At 48.8% G+C, this 19,956-nt stretch overlaps 1 protein-coding gene across 1 annotated transcript in view; it reads left to right on the plus strand.

The window, feature by feature from the left end:
* The first annotated feature begins 987 nt into the window (after positions 1 to 987).
* CNTFR (ciliary neurotrophic factor receptor) overlaps positions 988 to 19,956 on the plus strand; it is a 427,487-nt gene continuing 408,518 nt past the window's right edge. Inside the window, 1 exon segment of the mRNA XM_077818087.1 lies at positions 988 to 1,133. Within this exon segment, the coding sequence (XP_077674213.1) occupies positions 988 to 1,133 (146 nt within the window).

The following is a 19,956-nucleotide window of genomic DNA, read 5'->3' on the forward strand; positions in this document are numbered from 1 at the left end:
TCAGTGCTTGGGGAAGGGAGACTTCTACAGATGTGGGATTGGATGTCGGGAATTCAGTAGTTGTCACCAAGTGTCCCAGCCTGTTACAAGGGTGGCACTCTGCTGGATGTCCCATATGCGGCTATTAAAGATTCCATGGTTCCAGGAGTTGGCTGTTTTCCGGTAGGGTGGCTATGTACGGTATTGTGGCTCTCAGACACATGATGATGATGATGATGATGATAATACCACCTCTGGGGGAGCCTGGCAACCATACGCTACTCCCTTTGGAAGGCATGTGGTCATGGCTCTGCCTAGCCCTGCCCTGCTGGAGAAACTAGTGCTGATGTCCCTGTTAGCTCTGAACAGTCCCTGTGCTGCCAGGATGGGATCTGAGACCTAACTAGCGGCCATCTGGCCTTTAAACTTTATGTCCTGCATTCCATTAAGTGCTATGGGCTGCTATTACTAGCCGGTCGGAGAGGTTTGCTTTCTCCATTACTTGTCATTACAGTATGTTACACACCCCCCCCCCCGCCAACTTCTGGGCTGTGGGTGGTCAAATTGCTTTATAGAGGGCTGTAATTTCTAATCAGCACATGTGACGTGCAGCCCTGCAAACGGCCGAGCATGTGTATACTAGAGGGAGATTTGGACACTGCCCACGCAGATTAACAGGCAGAAGAAAGAGGATCCCTCCTCCCCCCAAATAGCTTTGATCAGTTTAAGAAGCCCATAGTCCGGAGGCAGCTTCTGTGATAGGGCTGGAGAGAGAGAGAGTGAGCTGTCAGTCAAATGACAGCCCAGAATACCCAGAGCTGGCTCCCTGGGCGTTCCCACTGGTGGAAGCTGTCAGGGGAAGGGATGAAGTGCAGAGGCCAGGCAGTGGCGGATGGACAGCTCTGCTGTGCCCTGCCTCCCAGAATCTGCTGGCCCAGGCATTCTTCCCTTAGGCTTGGGGCCTGCCAAAGGGTGTCTTGGGCCCCCCTCCCTCCATGAGGCTTTCAAATGCAAAGCGACCTGGTTTGTCCAGAGCTCTCTGAATCCCTGGGGAAATGCCCGGCTAAATTCAGCTGGGGCCACTTCAGATCCACCTGCCCAAGCCAGTGACATCCAGAGGACCCCTCGCAGAAGACAGGAAATACAGAGAGATGGTAAGAATACGGAACATAGGACAAAGGAGCCGACTGGCTTCGCTGTCATTTTCTCCTTCCAGTACGTATTTGAGCCATGCATTACAGAGCTGGAGTTGTGGCAGGCATGGGAGACGGTACTGGAGTGAGGCGCAATGGGAGAGCAGAACGTCTCTGGTGGGTGGAGGTGAGGGGAGGAGGCTGGCTGGCTCGGGGGGTTGGAAATGAACCTTCCACCTGGATCACCAATTTAAATCCAGTCCCGGTTAGCCGGGCCCCAGTTACCCTCGTCCAGAGAGGGCCCGTTTAGAGGCAGCAGTGTCTGCACGGTTCTGTCCTCTTATATTCTGATCCAGGCACTGGCTGCAATTTGGTGGCTCATCTGGGTCAGAACGTTGAAATTTTGGACACCTAAAGTTAGGCTCCTAAATCTATTTAATAATATTACCCAGCTCTTGCCAGGCACTCTTCATCACTACATCTTGAAGTGCTTCACCAAGGAGGCCAGTCTCATTATCCCCAGTTTACAGTTGGGGAAACTGAGGCACAGAGCGGGGCTGTGACTTGTCCAAGGTCACCCAGCAAGCTAGCAGCAGAGCTGGGAATCAAACCTAGGTCTCCTGAGTCTGTCCGGCGCTCTATTCACGAGGCTACACTGTCTCTCCTAGGCACCTCCCTAGCTGGCTTGATTTTCAGAAGTCCTGAGCACCCATATCGACTCTGACAAATGGCAGAGCAGGTCAAAATCTGGCAGAACAATTTCATGGCAAAATGGGAAATGCTTGAAACTGTTTTCCTTTCTCAGCATTTGAAACAGACCCTTCATCATTTTAAAAATAACAAATCTTTTGTGAAAGCATCACTGAAATGGTTATTGAAACGAAATTTCTGTATCTATTTTCATTTTAAAAAAGCCATGAAAAATGTCACAAGTTGACAGACTTTTGCAAACACTTTTTTGTTTTTAAATAAAAAAGGCCATTTTTCAACATAAGAACTTTCTGCTCCAAAAATTTGGAGCCGCTCTTATAAATAATGGCGACTGGAGGATTTCCATCTCCAGGGCTGTGGGGCTGCCATTTCTCACCAGTGCTATGCTCGCTTCATTATTTCTTCGTAAGGAATACGTCGGGCCCAGCTTGGAGGCTGTTGGTTATAGAGCAGCACGTTGCTACATGTAGAATACCTGACCCCATTCCTCTGGTATAGACTCTACCCCTCTATTACTGTACTAACCTGATAGCCCGTTCTTTGCCTGTTGAGGTCACTTGTACAATACAGTTGGCGTTGGGCCATGCTGCCCGTGTGTCATTGCTTAGCTATGTAAAGGCGCACCTGGCTCCAATGCCAATGAAGTGGCTAATGTGTGTGTGAACACAGCTGCCCTTTTCTGGATGGAATCAGAATGGCTCAAAAGTGTGTCATAGGACCCTATACTGCTAATGGCTGATAGTGATTCTCCCGTAGCTCAAGTGCAGGGCAGGGGGCTGTGCTCTTAGAGCTGGAGGGTCTGAGTTCTAATCGCCAGTCTGTCCCTGTGATGTTCCAAAGGGCCATGCTACAGTCTGCTACAGACTAGGGACCGAGCGGCTCGGCAGCAGTTCTGCGGAAAAGGACCTAGGGGTGACAGTGGACGAGAAGCTGGATATGAGTCAGCAGTGTGCCCTTGTTGCCAAGAAGGCCAATGGCATTTTGGGATGTATAAGTAGGGGCATTGCCAGCAGATCGAGGGACGTGATCATTCCCCTCTATTCAGCATTGGTGAGGCCTCATCTGGAGTACTGTGTCCAGTTTTGGGCCCCACACTGCAAGAAGGATGTGGAATAGTTGGAAAGAGTCCAGTGGAGGGCAACAAAAATGATTAGGGGACTGGAGCACATGACTTATGAGGAGAGGCTGAGGGAACTGGGATTGTTTAGCCTGCAGAAGAGAAGAATGAGGGGGGATTTGATAGCTGCTTTCAACTACCTGAAAGGGGGTTCCAGAGAGGATGGATCTAGATCAGGGGAGGGCAAAGGCCTGAGGGCCTTTTGGCCTGAGGGCCACATCAGGATGCAAAACTGTATGGAGGGCCGGATAGGGAAGGCTGTGCCTCCCCAAACAGCCTGGTCCCCACTCCCTATTCGCCCCCTCCCACTTCCCATCCCCCGATTTGTCCCCCTCAGAACCTCTGACCCATCCAAACCCCCCATCTCCTTGTCCCCTGACTGCCCCCACCCCCATCCAATCCCCCCGTTCCCTGACCTCCCCAGAACCTCCACCCCATCCAACCGCCCCCTGCTCCCTGTTCGCCCCCTGGGACTCCCTACCCAACCACCCCACTGCCGTGTGCACGCCGCTACCCCCTTACCATGCTGCTCAGAGCAGCTGGAGCTCGCAGGCCTGTATGGGAGGGGGAACAGTGGGGGAAGGGCCGGGGGTGAGCCTCCCAGGCCGGGAGCTCAGGGGTTGGACAGGACAGTCCTACAGGCTGGATAAGGCCCATGGGCCATAGTTTGCCCACCTCTGATCTAGGCTGTTCTCAGTGGTAGCAGATGACAGGACAAGGAGTAATGGTCTCAAGTTGCAGTGGGGGAGGTCTAGGTTGGATATTAGGAAAAACTTTTCACAAGGAGGGTGGTGAAGCACTGGAATGGGTTCCCTAGGGAGGTGATGGAATCTCCTTCCTTTGAAGTTTTTAAGATCAGGCTTGACAAAGCCCTGGCTGGGATGATTGAGTTGGGGTTGGTCCTGCTTTGAACACGGGGTGGGAATAGATGACCTCCTGAGGTCCCTTCCAACCCTAAGATTCTGTGCCCTGCGGCAGCATGAAGTTCTGTCAGTGCGCACTGGGTTATTTCGGCGCATTAAGCACTAAAGGGCGGGAGGGAAGGTCAGGAGAGGGAACAACCTTATAGATAACACAGTGCTAATCAAGCTCTTCCCACCTCCCAGCAATAAGATTGGTAGAATTTACCTGACCGCTTTCCGCAGTAAAATCTCTTCCCCCAAAGAAGGATGGGCCAGAAGGACCCAGCTGGTCCACTGATCTCCGCTGCATCCTGATGGGCTTTGTTGATGCAGCGAGATCATTCAGCTGGATTCCCCCAGCGCATGCAATGGCCCGGGGCTCCCAGCAGGCTGCAGTGAGCACCTGCTTAGATGGCAGAATGGGCTTTCTTTACAGGTTGTTTGTTGGACGGAGCTGGGGACAGGGACAAATGGATGAGAGCTGTGGAGGGACAGTGCCCTGGGTGGCAGCTGCCATAGAAGGGATGGCATTTAGGGAGGACATTGCAGCAGAAACCGATTTCCAGATACCTGGTTCAGCACCTGCTCCTGCCCCTGGTCAAGTCCTGGGTGCTTTTCCAGTGACTTCAGTGGGAGCAGGAGCAGACCCTAGATCAGTGGTTTTGAACTATTCCCATGCTGGGCCCTCTCTTTGCATTTAGCAGTCTGGTCATGGCCCATGTGACCCACAGACTGAGAAACCCTACCCTAGATTTTATTTGGCAGGACCTTTCAGCATAACATCTCATTAGCTGAGAAAAGTCTGGCCAGGTTAATATTTGGAGACTTCCACTAAAAGAAGTGGGTGCTGGTGACTCAGGGCTTGTCTACAAGACCAGTTGTTCTGGAATAGCTATTCCTGATTCACTCCACGTATGGATGTTCTTAGTCTGGAATAAGAAAAGGAGGACTTGTGGCACCTTAGAGACTAACCAATTTATTTGAGCATGAGCTTTCGTGAGCTACAGCTCACTTCATCAGATGCATCCGATGAAGTGAGCTGTAGCTCACGAAAGCTTATGCTCAAATAAATTGGTTAGTCTCTAAGGTGCCACAAGTCCTCCTTTTCTTTTTGCGGATACAGACTAACACGGCTGCTACTCTGAAACCTGTCATTATTCCAGAGGATTAAGCTCATTTGGAATATGGTGGTCTTTATTCTGGAATAAGAGCACCCATACATGGAATTAACCAGGGAGAGTTAATCTGGTTTCAGTTCACACCCTACTTTTGCGACATTTTGGGGATCACCCAGACCAGTAAGGGGTTGTCACCACCTGCCCTGTAACTTTGCGTGCCTTAATGCTGTACTACTGTGACTCCGAGCTCTGACAGCATTTGCCAACCTTATACGCATTAGGGGTCTCAACGCTGGCTTCCGCTCACCTAGTTACTCCCTGCAGGGTGATCCACCAGCCCTTCTGGTCCTGAGCCCCCACAAATCCATCTCCCCAAGTTCCTAACTGTCAGGCACTCTGACTTTCCCCTGTGGTTAGTCACCCCCGAAAGAGCAATTGGTAGAATTTATCTGACCCAGTTATCACTTCACTTTGGTGCACACACTCCCCACAGTTTGCACACCAGACACCTGCTTGGGGTAGAAGTATTTTGGAGTTGGTTTAAACTACAGGTTTCAGAGTAGCAGTCTGTATCCACAACAAAGAACAGGAATACTTGTGGCACCTTAGAGACTAACACATTTATTAAATTTATTAAACTACCGTCTTTTTTACACACACACACACACACACACACAACCTGTGTACCTATCTCCTAGTGACCATCCAGTTCAGACCATCACAAGCTTTCTTTAAAGACCTTACTTGACATATATTTATACACAATAACATTATATACAACTAGTTGTTTCAATTGCTTATTTTTTGGGTTTCAGACCCCTATTCTCCATTTTGGTGTTCACACCCATCATCTGGACCCCGATTGTTGCAACCTCATTCCAGATTGTCTTTCATATGTAGACAAGCCCTCAGTAGGTGTCGCTCTCCCATCTGAGTCGGAGCTATCCCCGGAGATCTAGGGGGTGCTGTGACCTTTTTCATATATGACAGAAAACCTTAAAGTCCTTTCACCACTAGAGAGCTCTTGGCACTTCTTATGGGAGAGGCATGAGCCTCTGTCCCCTGGCCATGTTCTATCTCTGGGAATTTTCTGCTGCCTCTGCATTGCCAGTGGCTTTTGGGTAGATAGGGTCGTCTTCACATCCTGCTCTACACCGCAGGGTGGTTCTGCTGGTTCCCAGAATGGCAGCCCAGAGATGGCTGCGATCCCTGTAGGTGTGATTCTCGAGGCTTGCGAAAGGTGCTGCGTCCACCTGTAAATACAGGAATAATAGTTGAGTGGGTGGAAGGTCAGAAGGGGCAAGTGGGTTGGGTTGAGAGAGAGGGACGTACCCAGGGACGTACCAGGGCTTGCAAACAGGGCTGGCGTTGGGGGTCATCCCTCCAGTTCAAGCGGCAGCAACGGTGGGTCATTGGTTTATGGCTTGTTCTGCCCTCCCTCTGCCCAGAAATTCAATGGTGCTCCTCTGGGCTTGCTTACTCCTCCAGTGGGTTCTGCTTCACCCAGACAAGGGAGCTGGTTCTAGGCCTACTCATGTACTCAAGCTATTCTTCAGGGGCTCCTTTGTATACACAGCGGGACTGCCTCTGCTGCTCATTTATCTAAATTCATAGTGTGTATTTAAAAAGGCACCTGTCTGATTCTCCAGGTGGTATTTGGCGGTGTTTCAAATAACACCACAATGACAGCAGCAGCAGGAAAACTCCAGCCACGCTCACTACAGCAGGCAGGACTTTCCTCACTCAGTCTCCATGGTCCCACAAACAATCAGGTACCAGCATCTTCAGTGCCTGGGCAAGAGGAAGGGACTTGCAGAGTCTCCTGAGGCTGAACACCCCTGACTGTCTCAAATCCAGGGTAGCTTCTGCCTTCTCCTTCCTCTAGCTGATAACACCCTGCTCTATCTTCATCTAGAGCCCAGACGAGGGTTGAGCAAAAATCAGAATTCCAACTTGTGGGAAATTCTGATATTTCAACAGTTGGTTTGGGCCCAAATTGGGACAAAAAGTTGAAAATCCAAAAAGTTTTGTAGAATGAAATGTTTAGAAAAATCTCAGAAATGGTAAAATATTTTGTTTCGTTCGTTGAATTAACGTGAAATGTTTAGTCCATTCAATAGCAAATTGCATTGTCCTCTGTGGCCACATGGGAGTTGTTGTTGTTCAGGTCTGTTACCCCGTTCTCCTCCATGGACTGAGATCCTTGGACGGACTACATCTCCCATGATGCACCTGCAGCCGTGCGACTCCAATCCTGCACCATACCGCTTGAATCATAGAATATCAGGGTTGGAAGGGACCTCAGGAGGTCATCTAGTCCAACCCCCTGCTCAGAGCAGGACCAGCTGCAACTAAATCATCCCAGCCAGGGCTTTGTCAAGCCTAACCTTAAAAACCTCAAAGGAAGATTCCACCACCTCCCTAGGTAACGCATTCCAGTGTTTCACCACCCTCCTAGTGAAAAAGTTTTTCCTAAAATCCAACCTAAACCTCCCGCACTGCAGCTGAAGGCCACTGCTCTTCATTCTGCCATCTGCCACCCCTGAGAACAGTCTAGATCCATCCTCTTTGGAACCCCCTTTCAGGTAGTTGAAGGCTGCTATCAAATCCCCCCTCATTCTTCTCTTCTTCAGACTAAATAAGCCCATTTCCCTCTTCCTCTACTTATAAGTGCTTTTGTTGAAAAATGGCCTTTTTTATTTAAAAAGTTTTTTGCAAAAATCTGTCAACTTTTGACATTTTTCATGGCTTTTTTTTTTTTTAAATCAAAATGGATACAGAAATTTCATTTCAATAACCATTTCAGTAATGCTTTCACAAAAGGAAAACATTTGAAACAGTCCCTTCATCATTTGGTCTGATGCAAAATTTTGTTTTGATTTTCCTGATGGGAAACTTGAAAGATTTTTGGCAACAATCTAAACTTTCCTGCACAAAAATTTTGATTTTTCCAGAAACTGCATTTTCTGTCCAAAAAACCCCAAAAAACGTTTGGACCAGTTCTATCTCTAACGTTATAGTCCTGCCAGTCAATATGCAAGGGTTCCTCCCAACCTTCTAAAACACCAGTGATTTGCCCACAGCTGTTCCTGGAAACCAATTTCAAGCCCAATTCTGGGGGCTGGTTAGGAGCTGCAAAGCTCTGAATGGCCCAGGACCTGCTTACCTCCATGGCTACCTCTCCTTCTATTCTGCATAATGGCTTTTGTGCCCACTAGTGTTGAATACCAGGGGGAGAACAGCAGATTCTTAGCTGGCAGCCTTCCCTTTGGCCATGGGAGCCCACCGCCTAACTGTTAGGACACTAGCGTGGGACCTGCTTTATAGGCTCCAGCTCTCTTTGGAGTTGGGCCAATAGCAAGAAGGTATATACCTGTTCGGTGGGTGTTTGAGACACCGGTTTGTTCTATGCCTACTGCTGACAATAGTTCCTTTTAATTTCCATAATGGACCTGGATCTTGCAGAGATGGATACAATATAAATAAATAAATCCCAGCACTTAGAAATAAGCAGCAGGGCAAGAAAAAAAAACAAAACAGAAACCCTGTTAGGTCATATCTGGATTCTCTCTCTCTCTCTCTCTCTCCTTTCCTGTACATCCTCCAGGATTTCCCGCAGCCAGGTAAATGACCTGTTAGTTACATTGGCAGATAAGGCTGAATCTGAAGATGCTCCAGACACGAGTGGGGAGAGAGGACTAATGAGAAGGGGCAAAGAGGTTAGAAATCTGGGTGATAAATGGCCAAGTCTACTCCAAAACGTGACTCCTCAGTAGGAGGGGGAATTCCGGGAGAGTCCTAGGTTAACCAAGCAATTTCAAGGTGTCATGGAGCAGGGAGGCAGTTGCCTCCCTCTTTGTGTCTGATGCTGGTCCATCACAGCTGCAATACGGCTTGCAGTTCTAGCCACCACACCACTGAGAAACAGGAGGGAATTTGTTTTCTGTTCCTCTTCTCTAACCAGGGGATTGATTTACGAGGGCAGAGTAAGAGCACTAATGATGTACGGTTTGGACAAGTGCTGGTGAAGGGGGGAGGCGGGAGGGAGAGCAGGCTGCAGGGAGAGAGGAGGCTCTTTTGCAGTAATAAAAGCTGGTCTAGCAAAGGGGAATTGGGGTGAAATTGAGCGATTGAGGCTGCATATTAGGAAAAGCAGCATGTTCTGGGCTCTGGAGTCCATCTTGGCCAAGACCAGGCATTGAACTGGGCATGTCCAGTGTTGAAAGCATGAGTCAGGACTGGAGAAGGAGACCCGTTCTGGATCCAGGGCTGTCATTGGTGCCCATCCCCTGTGGATCAGCCGCAAAGGGGAATGCGTAGCAAATGCTGAGCAGCAGGTGATGTAATCTCCCCAGCAAAGCAGCTGACTCCTCCTCGCTTGCTCATGGCCACCTGCCCCATGCGACTGATCTCCCATCCCTTCCCTGCCCGGACTGCTCTGCAGCCCAGGACATCTCGCCATGGAGGGCTTGCCTCTCCCAGCAGGCCTGCAGAGAGCTCACGCTCCCCAGGATTGCCTCATGGTTTCCTCCCACTTCCCCAGTCTCTGTCCTGTCTTGTACTGCAGTTGTCAGCTGTTCAGGGCGGGAACTGTCTTTGTCGTGTATGTGTTCATACAGCGCCTAGCGCGCCAGGGCCTGGTCTCTGACTGGGGAACCCCGAGGTGCTCCTGCAATACGAATAATCAGCTGCTTCTTCCTGCTGCTTCTATTTAGACCCGCCCCCTACTCCGGCCCACCTCCCTGCAGCCCAGAGATCTCAGGAGTATAGCTCTTCAGTGGTGGGGGGCCTTTTGGGATGGCATGTGGGGCGCAAGGGGCTATGGTCTGATGCCTGAAATATCAATAGCTGGCTAAGGGGGGCACATCTGGAAGGGAGAGGGTGAAAGTATCAAGAAAGGGGGCTGTGGGGGGCAGCTGTAGAGAGTAGCTAGATGTGCAACGGACAAGGGAATAAAAATAACTAGCAAGTTGAAATGGAAGAGAGAGAGCGAGAGAGTGACTGGAAAGGGGTGTCTTAGGAGAGAAAGCAGGGGAAGGTCAAGGAGCCAGGAGAACTGGAAAATGTAAAGTAGTGTTAACCTGGTGTGAGATGAACTTGGGGGGTGGGGGAGACCATAGATACAGGAGCGAAGGTACATCAGGAGATGGAGGGAAAGAAATCCAAATGAAAGGAGGTTTTTTAAAAAAAACAACCAGGAGGCAGCATGAGTTTATTTCATTATTGGTGCTGTGTGGGGTTTGTGGATTTTTTTTTTTTTTTTTTTTTTAAGTAACTTGTCTGCTAAAATACTGGCTGCTAAAATCTTCCCTAACCATTAGACCACACTGCCTATGAGAGGTGGACATAGGACCCAGGAGTTCTGATGTCTAGCATCCCCTGCTCTAACCAGTAAGCCGTGTTCCCTCATAGAATCACAGAAAAGTCAGACATCAAAGACCTATTAAGTCACCTAATTTGGTCAGTATTATTGTTCTGTCTAGCTCCCCGCCCACACACATACACATAATGCATTTTCCCTTGTTTGGCTGGCGCTGGGAGAGAGATACCAGCGCAAGATCCTTTGCTGGTGATGAGCGTGTATAATACGGATCAGAAGTGCTCTGGAAAATAATATTTTCCTTTGATTTTCCCTGCTTGTTATTTCTGAGTGCGGGGAGGAAGCGCTGTTGAGGGTGAAGGACAGGTAGAGATCATGTGAAATCCAAACAGCCGCTTCTCTGCCAGTGCCCCCCAGCCCCCTCCCGAGTACTGAAGCGAGCGGATGCTGCTGCTGCATAGCTGTGCCTTCCGCTCTTTGTAACGCGGGGTCCCAACCACCAACACCCTGCAGCCGCCAATCCTGCGCTGTTGCATTCTCGGCCATTAAGATGAGCTGCGGTGTCATCTGGGGCAGCACGGCCCAGTGGAGAGAGCACCTGGCTGCGGGCCCGCAGACCTGGGTTCTATCCCCAGCTTTTCCCCTGGCATGCTGTGTGACTGCCCCGCTCTGTGCCTCAGTTTCCCCTCCCACCCTTTGTCTATTCAGATTGTGAGCTCCCTAGAGCAGGGGCATTCTCTCTCTGGGGGAGTCTACCCCGCACATGAAGGTGTGATTTTAGCCTGGGGACACATACCCCCACGAGGATCGATCTAGCTAGCATTGATAACACTAGAAATACAGGCATAGCTGGGCACCCTGAGTCCATACCCAGCAGGTCCCTGACTGGGACAGTTAGCCTGTGCCGAAGCCTATGCTTCCATGTCTTCACTGCTGTTGCTACCCACGCTAGCTAGACTATGGGTATGCTGGCCCGCGCCCCAGTCTGCCCTTCGTCTGCTGTATAGACGTACCCGCTGTGTGCACTCACGGGGTGCTGGTCTCCACTGACACCGTGCAGTGCCATTGTGATGCTGACCGTGGATAACAGGAGTGGGAATAGGAGCGGCTGGCTACTGTGTAGCCAACACGGCAAGCATGGAGGCTGCTTGCCACAGCTAGGCAGAAACCGGGGTCCTTTTGCTGCGACTGTTCGTGTTCTGGTAGCGTCCCAGAGGGCTCAATCAGGATGGGCACCCCGTTGGGCTCGGCGAACACAGAGGAAGACCCGACTCCTGCCCGGCATAAGAAAGGATGCTGCAGAAAGTAGGAGGGGACATGGAGAGACGCTGAGAGAAATGGCAGTAACATGTGGCTACCTTGGCCAGCTCTGTACCTAGCTGGATTGCCCTGAGTTACTTACAAGCCTTCTTTTGGGGAAGGGGTTTGCCCCTGACCTGGCAGTCCTTGGCCGGCTGATTTCTTGCAGGGGTCTCGGCAGAGCTTCAGTGCTGAGGAGTGCTATCGGAGTGCCGGGAGGGGTGGGGAGAGAGCAGGAAAGACCAGAGGTTGCTATTGAGATTATAACTGAGGACGTAAGTGGATGCTGTTGGGATGAGTCTCCTAACTGGAATGTCAATACAGATGGAGGCAATCTATAAAGGAGTGACAGAGAGGGAAGCAGAGGTGGCAGCCTGTGTCAAAAGTGGTTTATTTTCAGGGCCACTCAGATGAAATTTGACAGTGAGGAGTGTGGTGGAGAACCAGACGCAATGAAACAAAGGGAAAACTGCAGGGGGCACCTCCAGGCCAAGAGCATTCAAATCGCCTCCCCTGCAGGTTACTCAACGAATAGGGGACTTGATCCAGACACCTGTCTGGTGAGAAATGCATCCTGGGAAGGCTTCTCTTCTATGTAGTGGACAAGCTTATGTCCCAGAAAATCCAACCTGGCTCGACTATTTACTGAGCAGGAGGAACTGAAAAGGGACACAGACTTGAGGATAGTAGGAGAGCTGTGTCACTGTGGTGCATTGAAAACTGTGTTAAAACTGTAAGCTGTCGCTTTAAATTTAAGGGTTTTTTCCTGGCCCTGCTTGCAGGCTAGGGGACTCTGTAGGGAAGCATGCAATCTGTGCTGTAAGCAGACAGGCAGTCTAGAGAGTAAGGTGGGTGAGCTGTGCCTCTGTTTTTAGGGAGCAGCCTGCTTTGTCTCTCTCTGTTTTGGGATCCTTGTGTGCTAGGGTTCTGGATTTTAAGAAATTAAAGTCACGTTACAGCCTTCCAGCAAGAGGATGTATGTTTTTATCCAACCTCTCTGTGCGTAGCCATGATCATAAGTTACTAGTGACTGTGAGATAAGAAATCCGTTAAGGGGAAGCAACAGTGCCAATGTACTTAACTGCACCAAAGCACACAGAGGGGAATAAAGAAATCCAGAGAACGAGGTGTGGCAGGAGGAAGTGTTTAAAAGCTATGACCATGGAAGAAGCAGGATTGTAAACACTTCCTTCCGCCCTTGAAAGTGCTCAATCTGCTAAAAGGTGGGTGACCCCAAGAAGACAATGCCAGTTGGAACAAACTAACATTTTTCTGCTGAGGAAGAACATACGGCCGAAGACCCCGCTGCTGTTGCTTTGGGGCAAGGAGAATACTGAGGATGTGTTATGGCTTGAAAGGGAAAGAGAAGAGCAACCTAAGGCCTGGTCTACGCTTAAAAATTAGATCGACCTAGCTGTGTTGCTGAGGGCTGTGAAAAATGTTGCATTCTGACAGCTGTAGTTAAGTCAACCTAACCCCCAGTGTAGACAGAGCTAGGCTGAGGGAGAAATTCTTCCCTTGACCGTGACTTGGCAAGGTGGCTTAGTGACATTGGCGGGGAAACCCCTTCCGATGATGTAGGAGGCGTCTGGTGGCGTAGCTGCAGCTGTGGTTCAGTCGCGCTTGTGCAGATTCAGTCTGAATGGAGTGAGTTGCCACTAACCAGACAGGCTGTGGGGAACAAAGAAGGGTTTTCTCAAATCTGGCAGGAGGGAAAGAAATACCAATGAGAAAGCAGACCCGTTAAGTATAGGAGAAGAAATCAATGTGAGTCCCAAAATGGCTGAGATACTCATCTCCTCTTTAAATCTGTGTATACCATTACTGTTAAAGAAGTGAGGAAGACCTTACAAAAATAGCTATTGATAAATGCCAGGATGAGGGTATATTGGGAACTTCTTGAATGGTTAGCTGATCTGGATAAGTGGCCTTTGGGGTATTGAGGGAATTAGCTATTGAACTTAGCTAATCGCTGGCACTTAATTTTTTTTTAAAAAACAATCATCAAGATCTGGGAAGGTCCCAGAAGATGCAGGGGGGTGTAGAAGCAGTCTTCTGAAGAAAGAAGGAAAATGATCCTAGCAATTACTGTCCAGTAAATACTTTTTATTAAGGATAGAAGCTAATAGCACTAATATAAACAAGCTGTAAATATCCATGGGAAATAATAAACCGTAATAAACAGCAATAAGGTTTGTAAAGCAAACATCGTTCCGGACAGTCTGGATGGTTTTGGAGATAAACAGGCCGATGTAGTGGATGGAAAGAATGCAGTAATAGAGCCAGACCTTAGGGGTGTGTCTGATGCCAAGTCTCAAGAAATCTTACAGGGTTTAATTGCTTTTAGTATGGACACTGCAGGGCGGGTATAATGTGGTTGCAAAGTGGCTGCTGAGAGGGACAAAGGGAAGTATATGGAACATCTTTCCTCTGCTCTGTCCAGCTGTAAGTGCTGCATCTCCTGTGCTGCCTACAAAGGAGCTAGCTGACCAGTATTAAAAAGTCAGCTTCCTGCTGGTCTTCTTTCCCAAACCTCTGTCCACCTGCCTCTGTCCGTAGAGCAGACTCCTTGGTGTCCTCCTTGAACGTCAGGGAAGCTTGTAGCACATTGCGGGCATGATCCTACACAGTAGGTAACAGTGTATGTAGTAAAAACAACGAGGAGTCCTTGTGGCCCCTTAGAGACTGACTAACGAATTGATTTGGGCATAAGCTTTTGTGGGCTAAAACCCACTTCATCAGATGCATGGAGTGGAAAATACAGTAGGCAGGTGTGTGTGTATATATATATATATATATATATAGTGTACATGAAAAGCTGGGAGTTGCCTTACCAAGTGGGGGGTCAATGCTAACAAGACAATTGAATTAAGATGGAAGTGGCCTATTCTCAACAGCTGACAAGAAGGGGTGAATACCAAGGGAGGAAAAATCACTTTTGTAGTGCTAATGAGGCCAATGCAATCAAAGTGGCCCATTTCAAACAGTTGACAAGAAGGTGGGAGTATCAGCAGAGGGAAATTAGTTTTTGTAGTGACTCATTCACTCCCAGTCTTTATTTAGGCCTAATTTGATGGTGTCCAGTTTGCAAATTAATTCCAGTTCTGCAATTTCTCATTGGAGTCTGTTTTTGAAGTTTTTTTATTGAAGAATGGCCACTTTTAAGTCTGTTATTGAGTGTCCAGAGAGGTTGAAGTGCTCTCCTACAGGTTTTTGAATGTTATAATTCCTGATGTCTGATTTGTGTCCATTTATTCTTTTGCGTAGAGACTGTCTGGTTTGGCCAACGTACGTGGCAGAGGGGCATTGCTGGCACATGATGGCATATATCAAATTAGTAGAGGTGCAGGTGAATGAGCCTCTAATGGTGTGGCTGATGTGGTTAGGTCCTATGATGGTGTCGCTTGAATAGATATGCGGACAGAGTTGGCAATGGGGTTTGTTGCAGGGATTGGTTCCAGACAGTAACCCAGATCTTCCATAGCCCAGGCTAATGCTCTAGCTACTGGACCATCCTTGCTGCCTTTTGAAATGCCACCCACATACCAAACTGCAAACACCAGCATGGCCAGGTAACTAACACAGAGAGACAGGCAATGGAGATTCGGAGACTTTCATCATAGAAAGGACACTTGTGATCATCTAGCTTGTCCTCCTGGAGAACACAGGTCAGACAAACTTACCTAATCATTTCTGCATCAAGCCCATAAGTTCTGTTTGAGCTAGAGCAGATCTTGTAGAAAAACATCCAAATGTTGATCTCGAGACTCCAAGCAACAGATAATCCACCACCTCTCTTGGAAAGTTCCGGTGGTTAATTATCTTTGCTAAAAATCTGCACCTTACTTCTAGCCTGAATTTGTCTAGCTTCAGCTTCTGATCCTTGCATCTCATTCTGCCTTTGGCGGTATGATGCTCTGTACCTCAGGGGAATACCCAGCACCCCCATGTTCATACTTGTAAAACGATTGTGTAGTATCCAGTGCAAAGTTCGTCATGTCAGGTGTTTTCGGAAGGCTCATGATGTGCTGGGCATTGTTGTAATAGTGATGTTATAGTAATTGTTACAGTAATGCTATAGTAATCCTATAGGTTATAATTTCATGTATATAGTTGAGGCTGAAAATGTGTCTTCATGGCTTAAAATAAGCCCAGGCAAAAACTCTCCAAGATCAGAGAGGCAGTTCACACCTCATCAGGGCATGTATGGGACAAACCCAACTCAGCCTCACAGGAACAAAGGATGCTGGCCTAGGCAGCAACAAAAGGATCTGTTGGCCTCTTGAGTGAGTCACCCCCTTCCTTTGGGCAGTCTGGGACTGCGCTGAGGTAATGCTCACCTGACTCTGAAGGGGGGGGGGCAAAGCCAAGGGGGAAGAAAGAACCGTGATAAAAGGGACAGACGTTTGCCATGCTCTCTCTCTCTCTCTTCCACCTACATCTACAGACACCACACCAAGTGACTGAAGTGCTGATCAAAGAGGAGAGCCTGGCTGAAGGGCAGCCAGCCAGCATGTGGTGAGAAGCATCCAAGTTTTTAAGGGCACTGGAACTGTTAAGATCAGCTTAAAATGCGTTTTGCTTTTATTTCATATGACCAAATCGGACTTAGATTTTAAGTGATTATAAGTCAAAACATCTTTGAAGTTAATAAATCTGTTTGTTTATTCTACCTGAAGCAGTGCTTTTGGTATGAAGCGTGTCAGAGACTCCCCTTGGGATAACAAGCCTGGTACATATCAATTTCTTTGTTAAATTGACAAACTCCTATAAGCCTGCAGCATCCAGCAGGCATAACTGGACACAGCAAGACGGAGGTTCCTAGGGTTGTGTCTGGGACCGGAGATGTTGGCTAGTGTCATTTGGTTGCACAATCCAAAGAGCAGCTTACATGCCAGAGACTGTGCGTGATCAGCCCAGGAGTGGGGTTCTCACAGCAGAGCAGGGTAAGGCTGGCTCCCAGAGTCAAGGATTGGAGTGACCTAGCAGATCACCAGTCTGGATGACCCCAGAGGGGAACATCACAGGCAGATGGAAGGAAGAGCCCCTGCTTTGAGAAATCTTTCCCCCATATTCCGTGATCAAGTCACTTCTGAATCTTTTCTTGTATACACTAAATAGATGGAGCTTCTGTCATTTCTCACCGTGAGGCAGTGTTTCCCAGACCTCAGATCATTCTCCTAGCTCTTTTTGGAACTCTTTCCAGTTTGTCAACATACTTAATGGACGCAGTGTCTAGGAATGGTCTCACCCATGCTGTATATTGTACAGTGTGCTGTAACGTCACCTCCCTGATGGTCCTTTGCTTATCTGTCCAAAGATCGTGTTTGCCTTCTGAGCCACAGTATCACACTGGGAGCTCATGTTCAGCTGGTTATCTACTACCACCCCTCAGTCCTTTTCGGTCTCGCTGTCTTCCCGGAGACAGACCCCTGTCCTCGAAGTGTGACCTACATTCTTTGTCCCTAGATGTATGACCTTGCATTTGGCTGTGTCTAAAAAGCATCGCGTTCGACTTAGAAAGAGGATAGCTGGTAAATCTGAGGGAGGAGGGGGAAATGATCTACAACACCGGTACCCCGGGGGAAGAGAGAATTCTGGGTGGTGGTGGCAGGCGGGGAGAGGGTTAGACGCAGTAACTGACAAAACGCAGGTAAGTGTTTGCAGTGGGATACAGTGAGGGAGAGGCTGCCTCTGCAGGGACCTCACCGTTCCAGAGCAGGCATGAAATACAGCCCTAGGGAGGCTGCCTTTGAGTTGTTGCAGTCGGTCCTGGGATCAAGCTGCAGGAAAATGGCTGTAAGCTCAGGGACAAGACCTCGGACAACAGTCTGAGCTGGAGGGGACTGGGACCCTGGGGAGAGAGGGTGTCTTGCTCGGCTAGCTGTGGCTGTGCGTGCCCACCCGCCTCTGGATTGGGATTGCTCTTGGCGCTGAGCTGATGGCTTTGCCCTTCTGTCCCTATCGCCCCCAGTTCCTTTCCCTGATCTGCTTCTTGTTGCCCTGTGACCATTTTGGGCTTAATCTCTTGTGACATATTTCAGCCCCCTCCTCACCACTTACACTTCCTTGCACTGAAATGCACGAGGCACTTCTCTGCCCCAGGCCTTCGTTCTCCCACGTCCCCTTGGATCTCGGTTTGCTCAGGTATTTGCTTGACCCTTCCAGTTTTGTCCTTCCAGTAAATCCTGTGGTCGCCCCTCTGCGGCACTCCACTAGTTGCTCCCACAGGCGGGAGCCTTTCCATCTGCCACCGCTCTCTGGCCTCGGTGCCATCCTAGCTTTTAGCTGGCAGAGTCTGGCAGCATGGCCGTGCTTGCTAACAATATACAGTACTCTTCTACTGCAACCAAAGCTGCCTTGGCATCCACAAAGTCTGGCCCTGGTCTCGTTTATGCTGGCGGGACTTCACTGAGCTCAATTTATTGTTGATTTATGAACCTGGATGGGTTGGGCCAGGGCTCTGCAGTGCCACCGGGTGTTCCCTCTCTCTCTCACGCACGCTTAGCTAGCTAGTTCTTGCTCATGCACTCAGGGTCTAACTGCCATATTTAGGGTTGGGAAGGAATCTCCTGCCCAGGGCAGATGGGCCATCACTTTGGTGTTCAGCTGTCCTGCTGTGACTCGAGCGTGAGCGGACTTTTAGGAAGCAGGGCACAACCCCCAAATTGGTTGTGAGTTCTATACTTAGACTGAACCAACGAATTACCAAGTGTAAGCTCCTCTGTTAGGCCCTATAATAGCTTAAACATGGAGTCACACACAGTCCCTTTAGGTACTCCAATCCGTCTCACCATATGGGTAAGCTTACCTTTGTGATAGATGGTCCCTTACACCAAGAATCACCACGATATTCAGGTTATTCCCAGTCCCCAAGGGCCAGTCACTTACCCCAGGTCAGTTGCACCTCATATCTCACATCAGAGACCATGCATGTAGCCAATCCTATAATAAACTATATACGGATTTATTAAATAGGAAAAGGAATTGAGAGTTATTTACAAGGTTAAAGCAGGGAAAAGTCCATTTGCAAATGAGTTACAATCTTAAGTTCTGAAAGGTAAGAGGAGCTTTTATACTCATAGCTCCATAAGTCCTTTAAGGCCAAGCCACTGAGGATCTCTTACTTATGCTTAGAAAACCTTGCTCACCAGAATTCAAGCAGCACAGAGATCCAGTTCTTTCTTTTTAGGGTGTTTTTCCTCCCATGTGCTGTGAGCTGCAAACTCAGCTGATGGGAGGAATCCACTTGCAAGACTCCTCTTCATGGGGGAACAGCAGAATAACCCTGACTTTTGTCCTCTTTAATGTCGCACAATAGTCCGTCTTGTGTCGATGGGTGCTGGGCGTAACACCTTTTGTGGGAGGTCAGCACTTTACACTAGGATTAATGTAAGATGAACGCAGGCAGCAACTCACAAGCTTTTAATAAAGTCTAAACATGTTTTTATAATCCTACTACCTATTTTAACACTGCTACCACAGTGATGAGCCAGACTAATTGCAGCTCTGTATTTGTCAGTATTCATAGAATCATAGAAGACCAGAGTTGGAAGGGACCCCAGGAGATCATCTAGTCCAACCCCCTGCTCAAAACAGGACCAACCCCAACTAAATCATCCCAGCCAGGGTTTTCTCAATCCGGGCCTTAAAAACCTCTACGGAGGGAGATTCCACCACCTCCCTAGGTAACGCATTCCAATGCTTCACCACCCTCCTAGTGAAATAATGTTTCCTAATATCCAACCTAAACCTCCCCCACTGCAACTTGAGACCATTCCTCCTTGTTCTGTCATCTGCTACCACTGAGAACAGTCTAGAGCCATCCTCTTTGGAACCCCCTTTCAGGTAGCTGAAGGCTGCAATCAAATCCCCCCTCACTTCTCTTCTGCAGACTAAATAACTCCAGTTCCCTCAGCCTCTCCTTGTAAGTCATATGCCCCAGCCCCCTGATCATTTTTGTTACCCTCTGCTGGACTCTCTCCAATTTGTCCACATCCCTTCTGTAGTGGGGAGCACAAAACTGGACACAATACTCCAGATGTGGCCTCACCAGTGCCGAGTAGAGAGGAATAATCACTTCCCTCAATCTGCTGGCAATGCACCTACTAATGCAGCCCAATATGCTGTTAGCCCTCTTGGCAACAAGGGTACCCTACACTGGACGAGAAGCTGGATATGAGTCAGCAATCTCCAGGTCCTTTTCTGCAGAACTGCCACTTAGCCAGTCGGTCCCCAGCCTATAACAGTTCATGGGATTCTTCTGTCCTAAGTGCAGGACTCTGCACTTGTCCTTGTTGAACCTCGTCAGATTTCTTTTGGCCCAATCCTCCAATTTGTCTAGGTCACTCTGGATCCTATCCCTACCCTCCAGTGT

This window comes from Eretmochelys imbricata, chromosome 5 (genome assembly GCF_965152235.1).
Source record: "Eretmochelys imbricata isolate rEreImb1 chromosome 5, rEreImb1.hap1, whole genome shotgun sequence".
NCBI classification, from domain to species: Eukaryota; Metazoa; Chordata; order Testudines; family Cheloniidae; genus Eretmochelys; species Eretmochelys imbricata.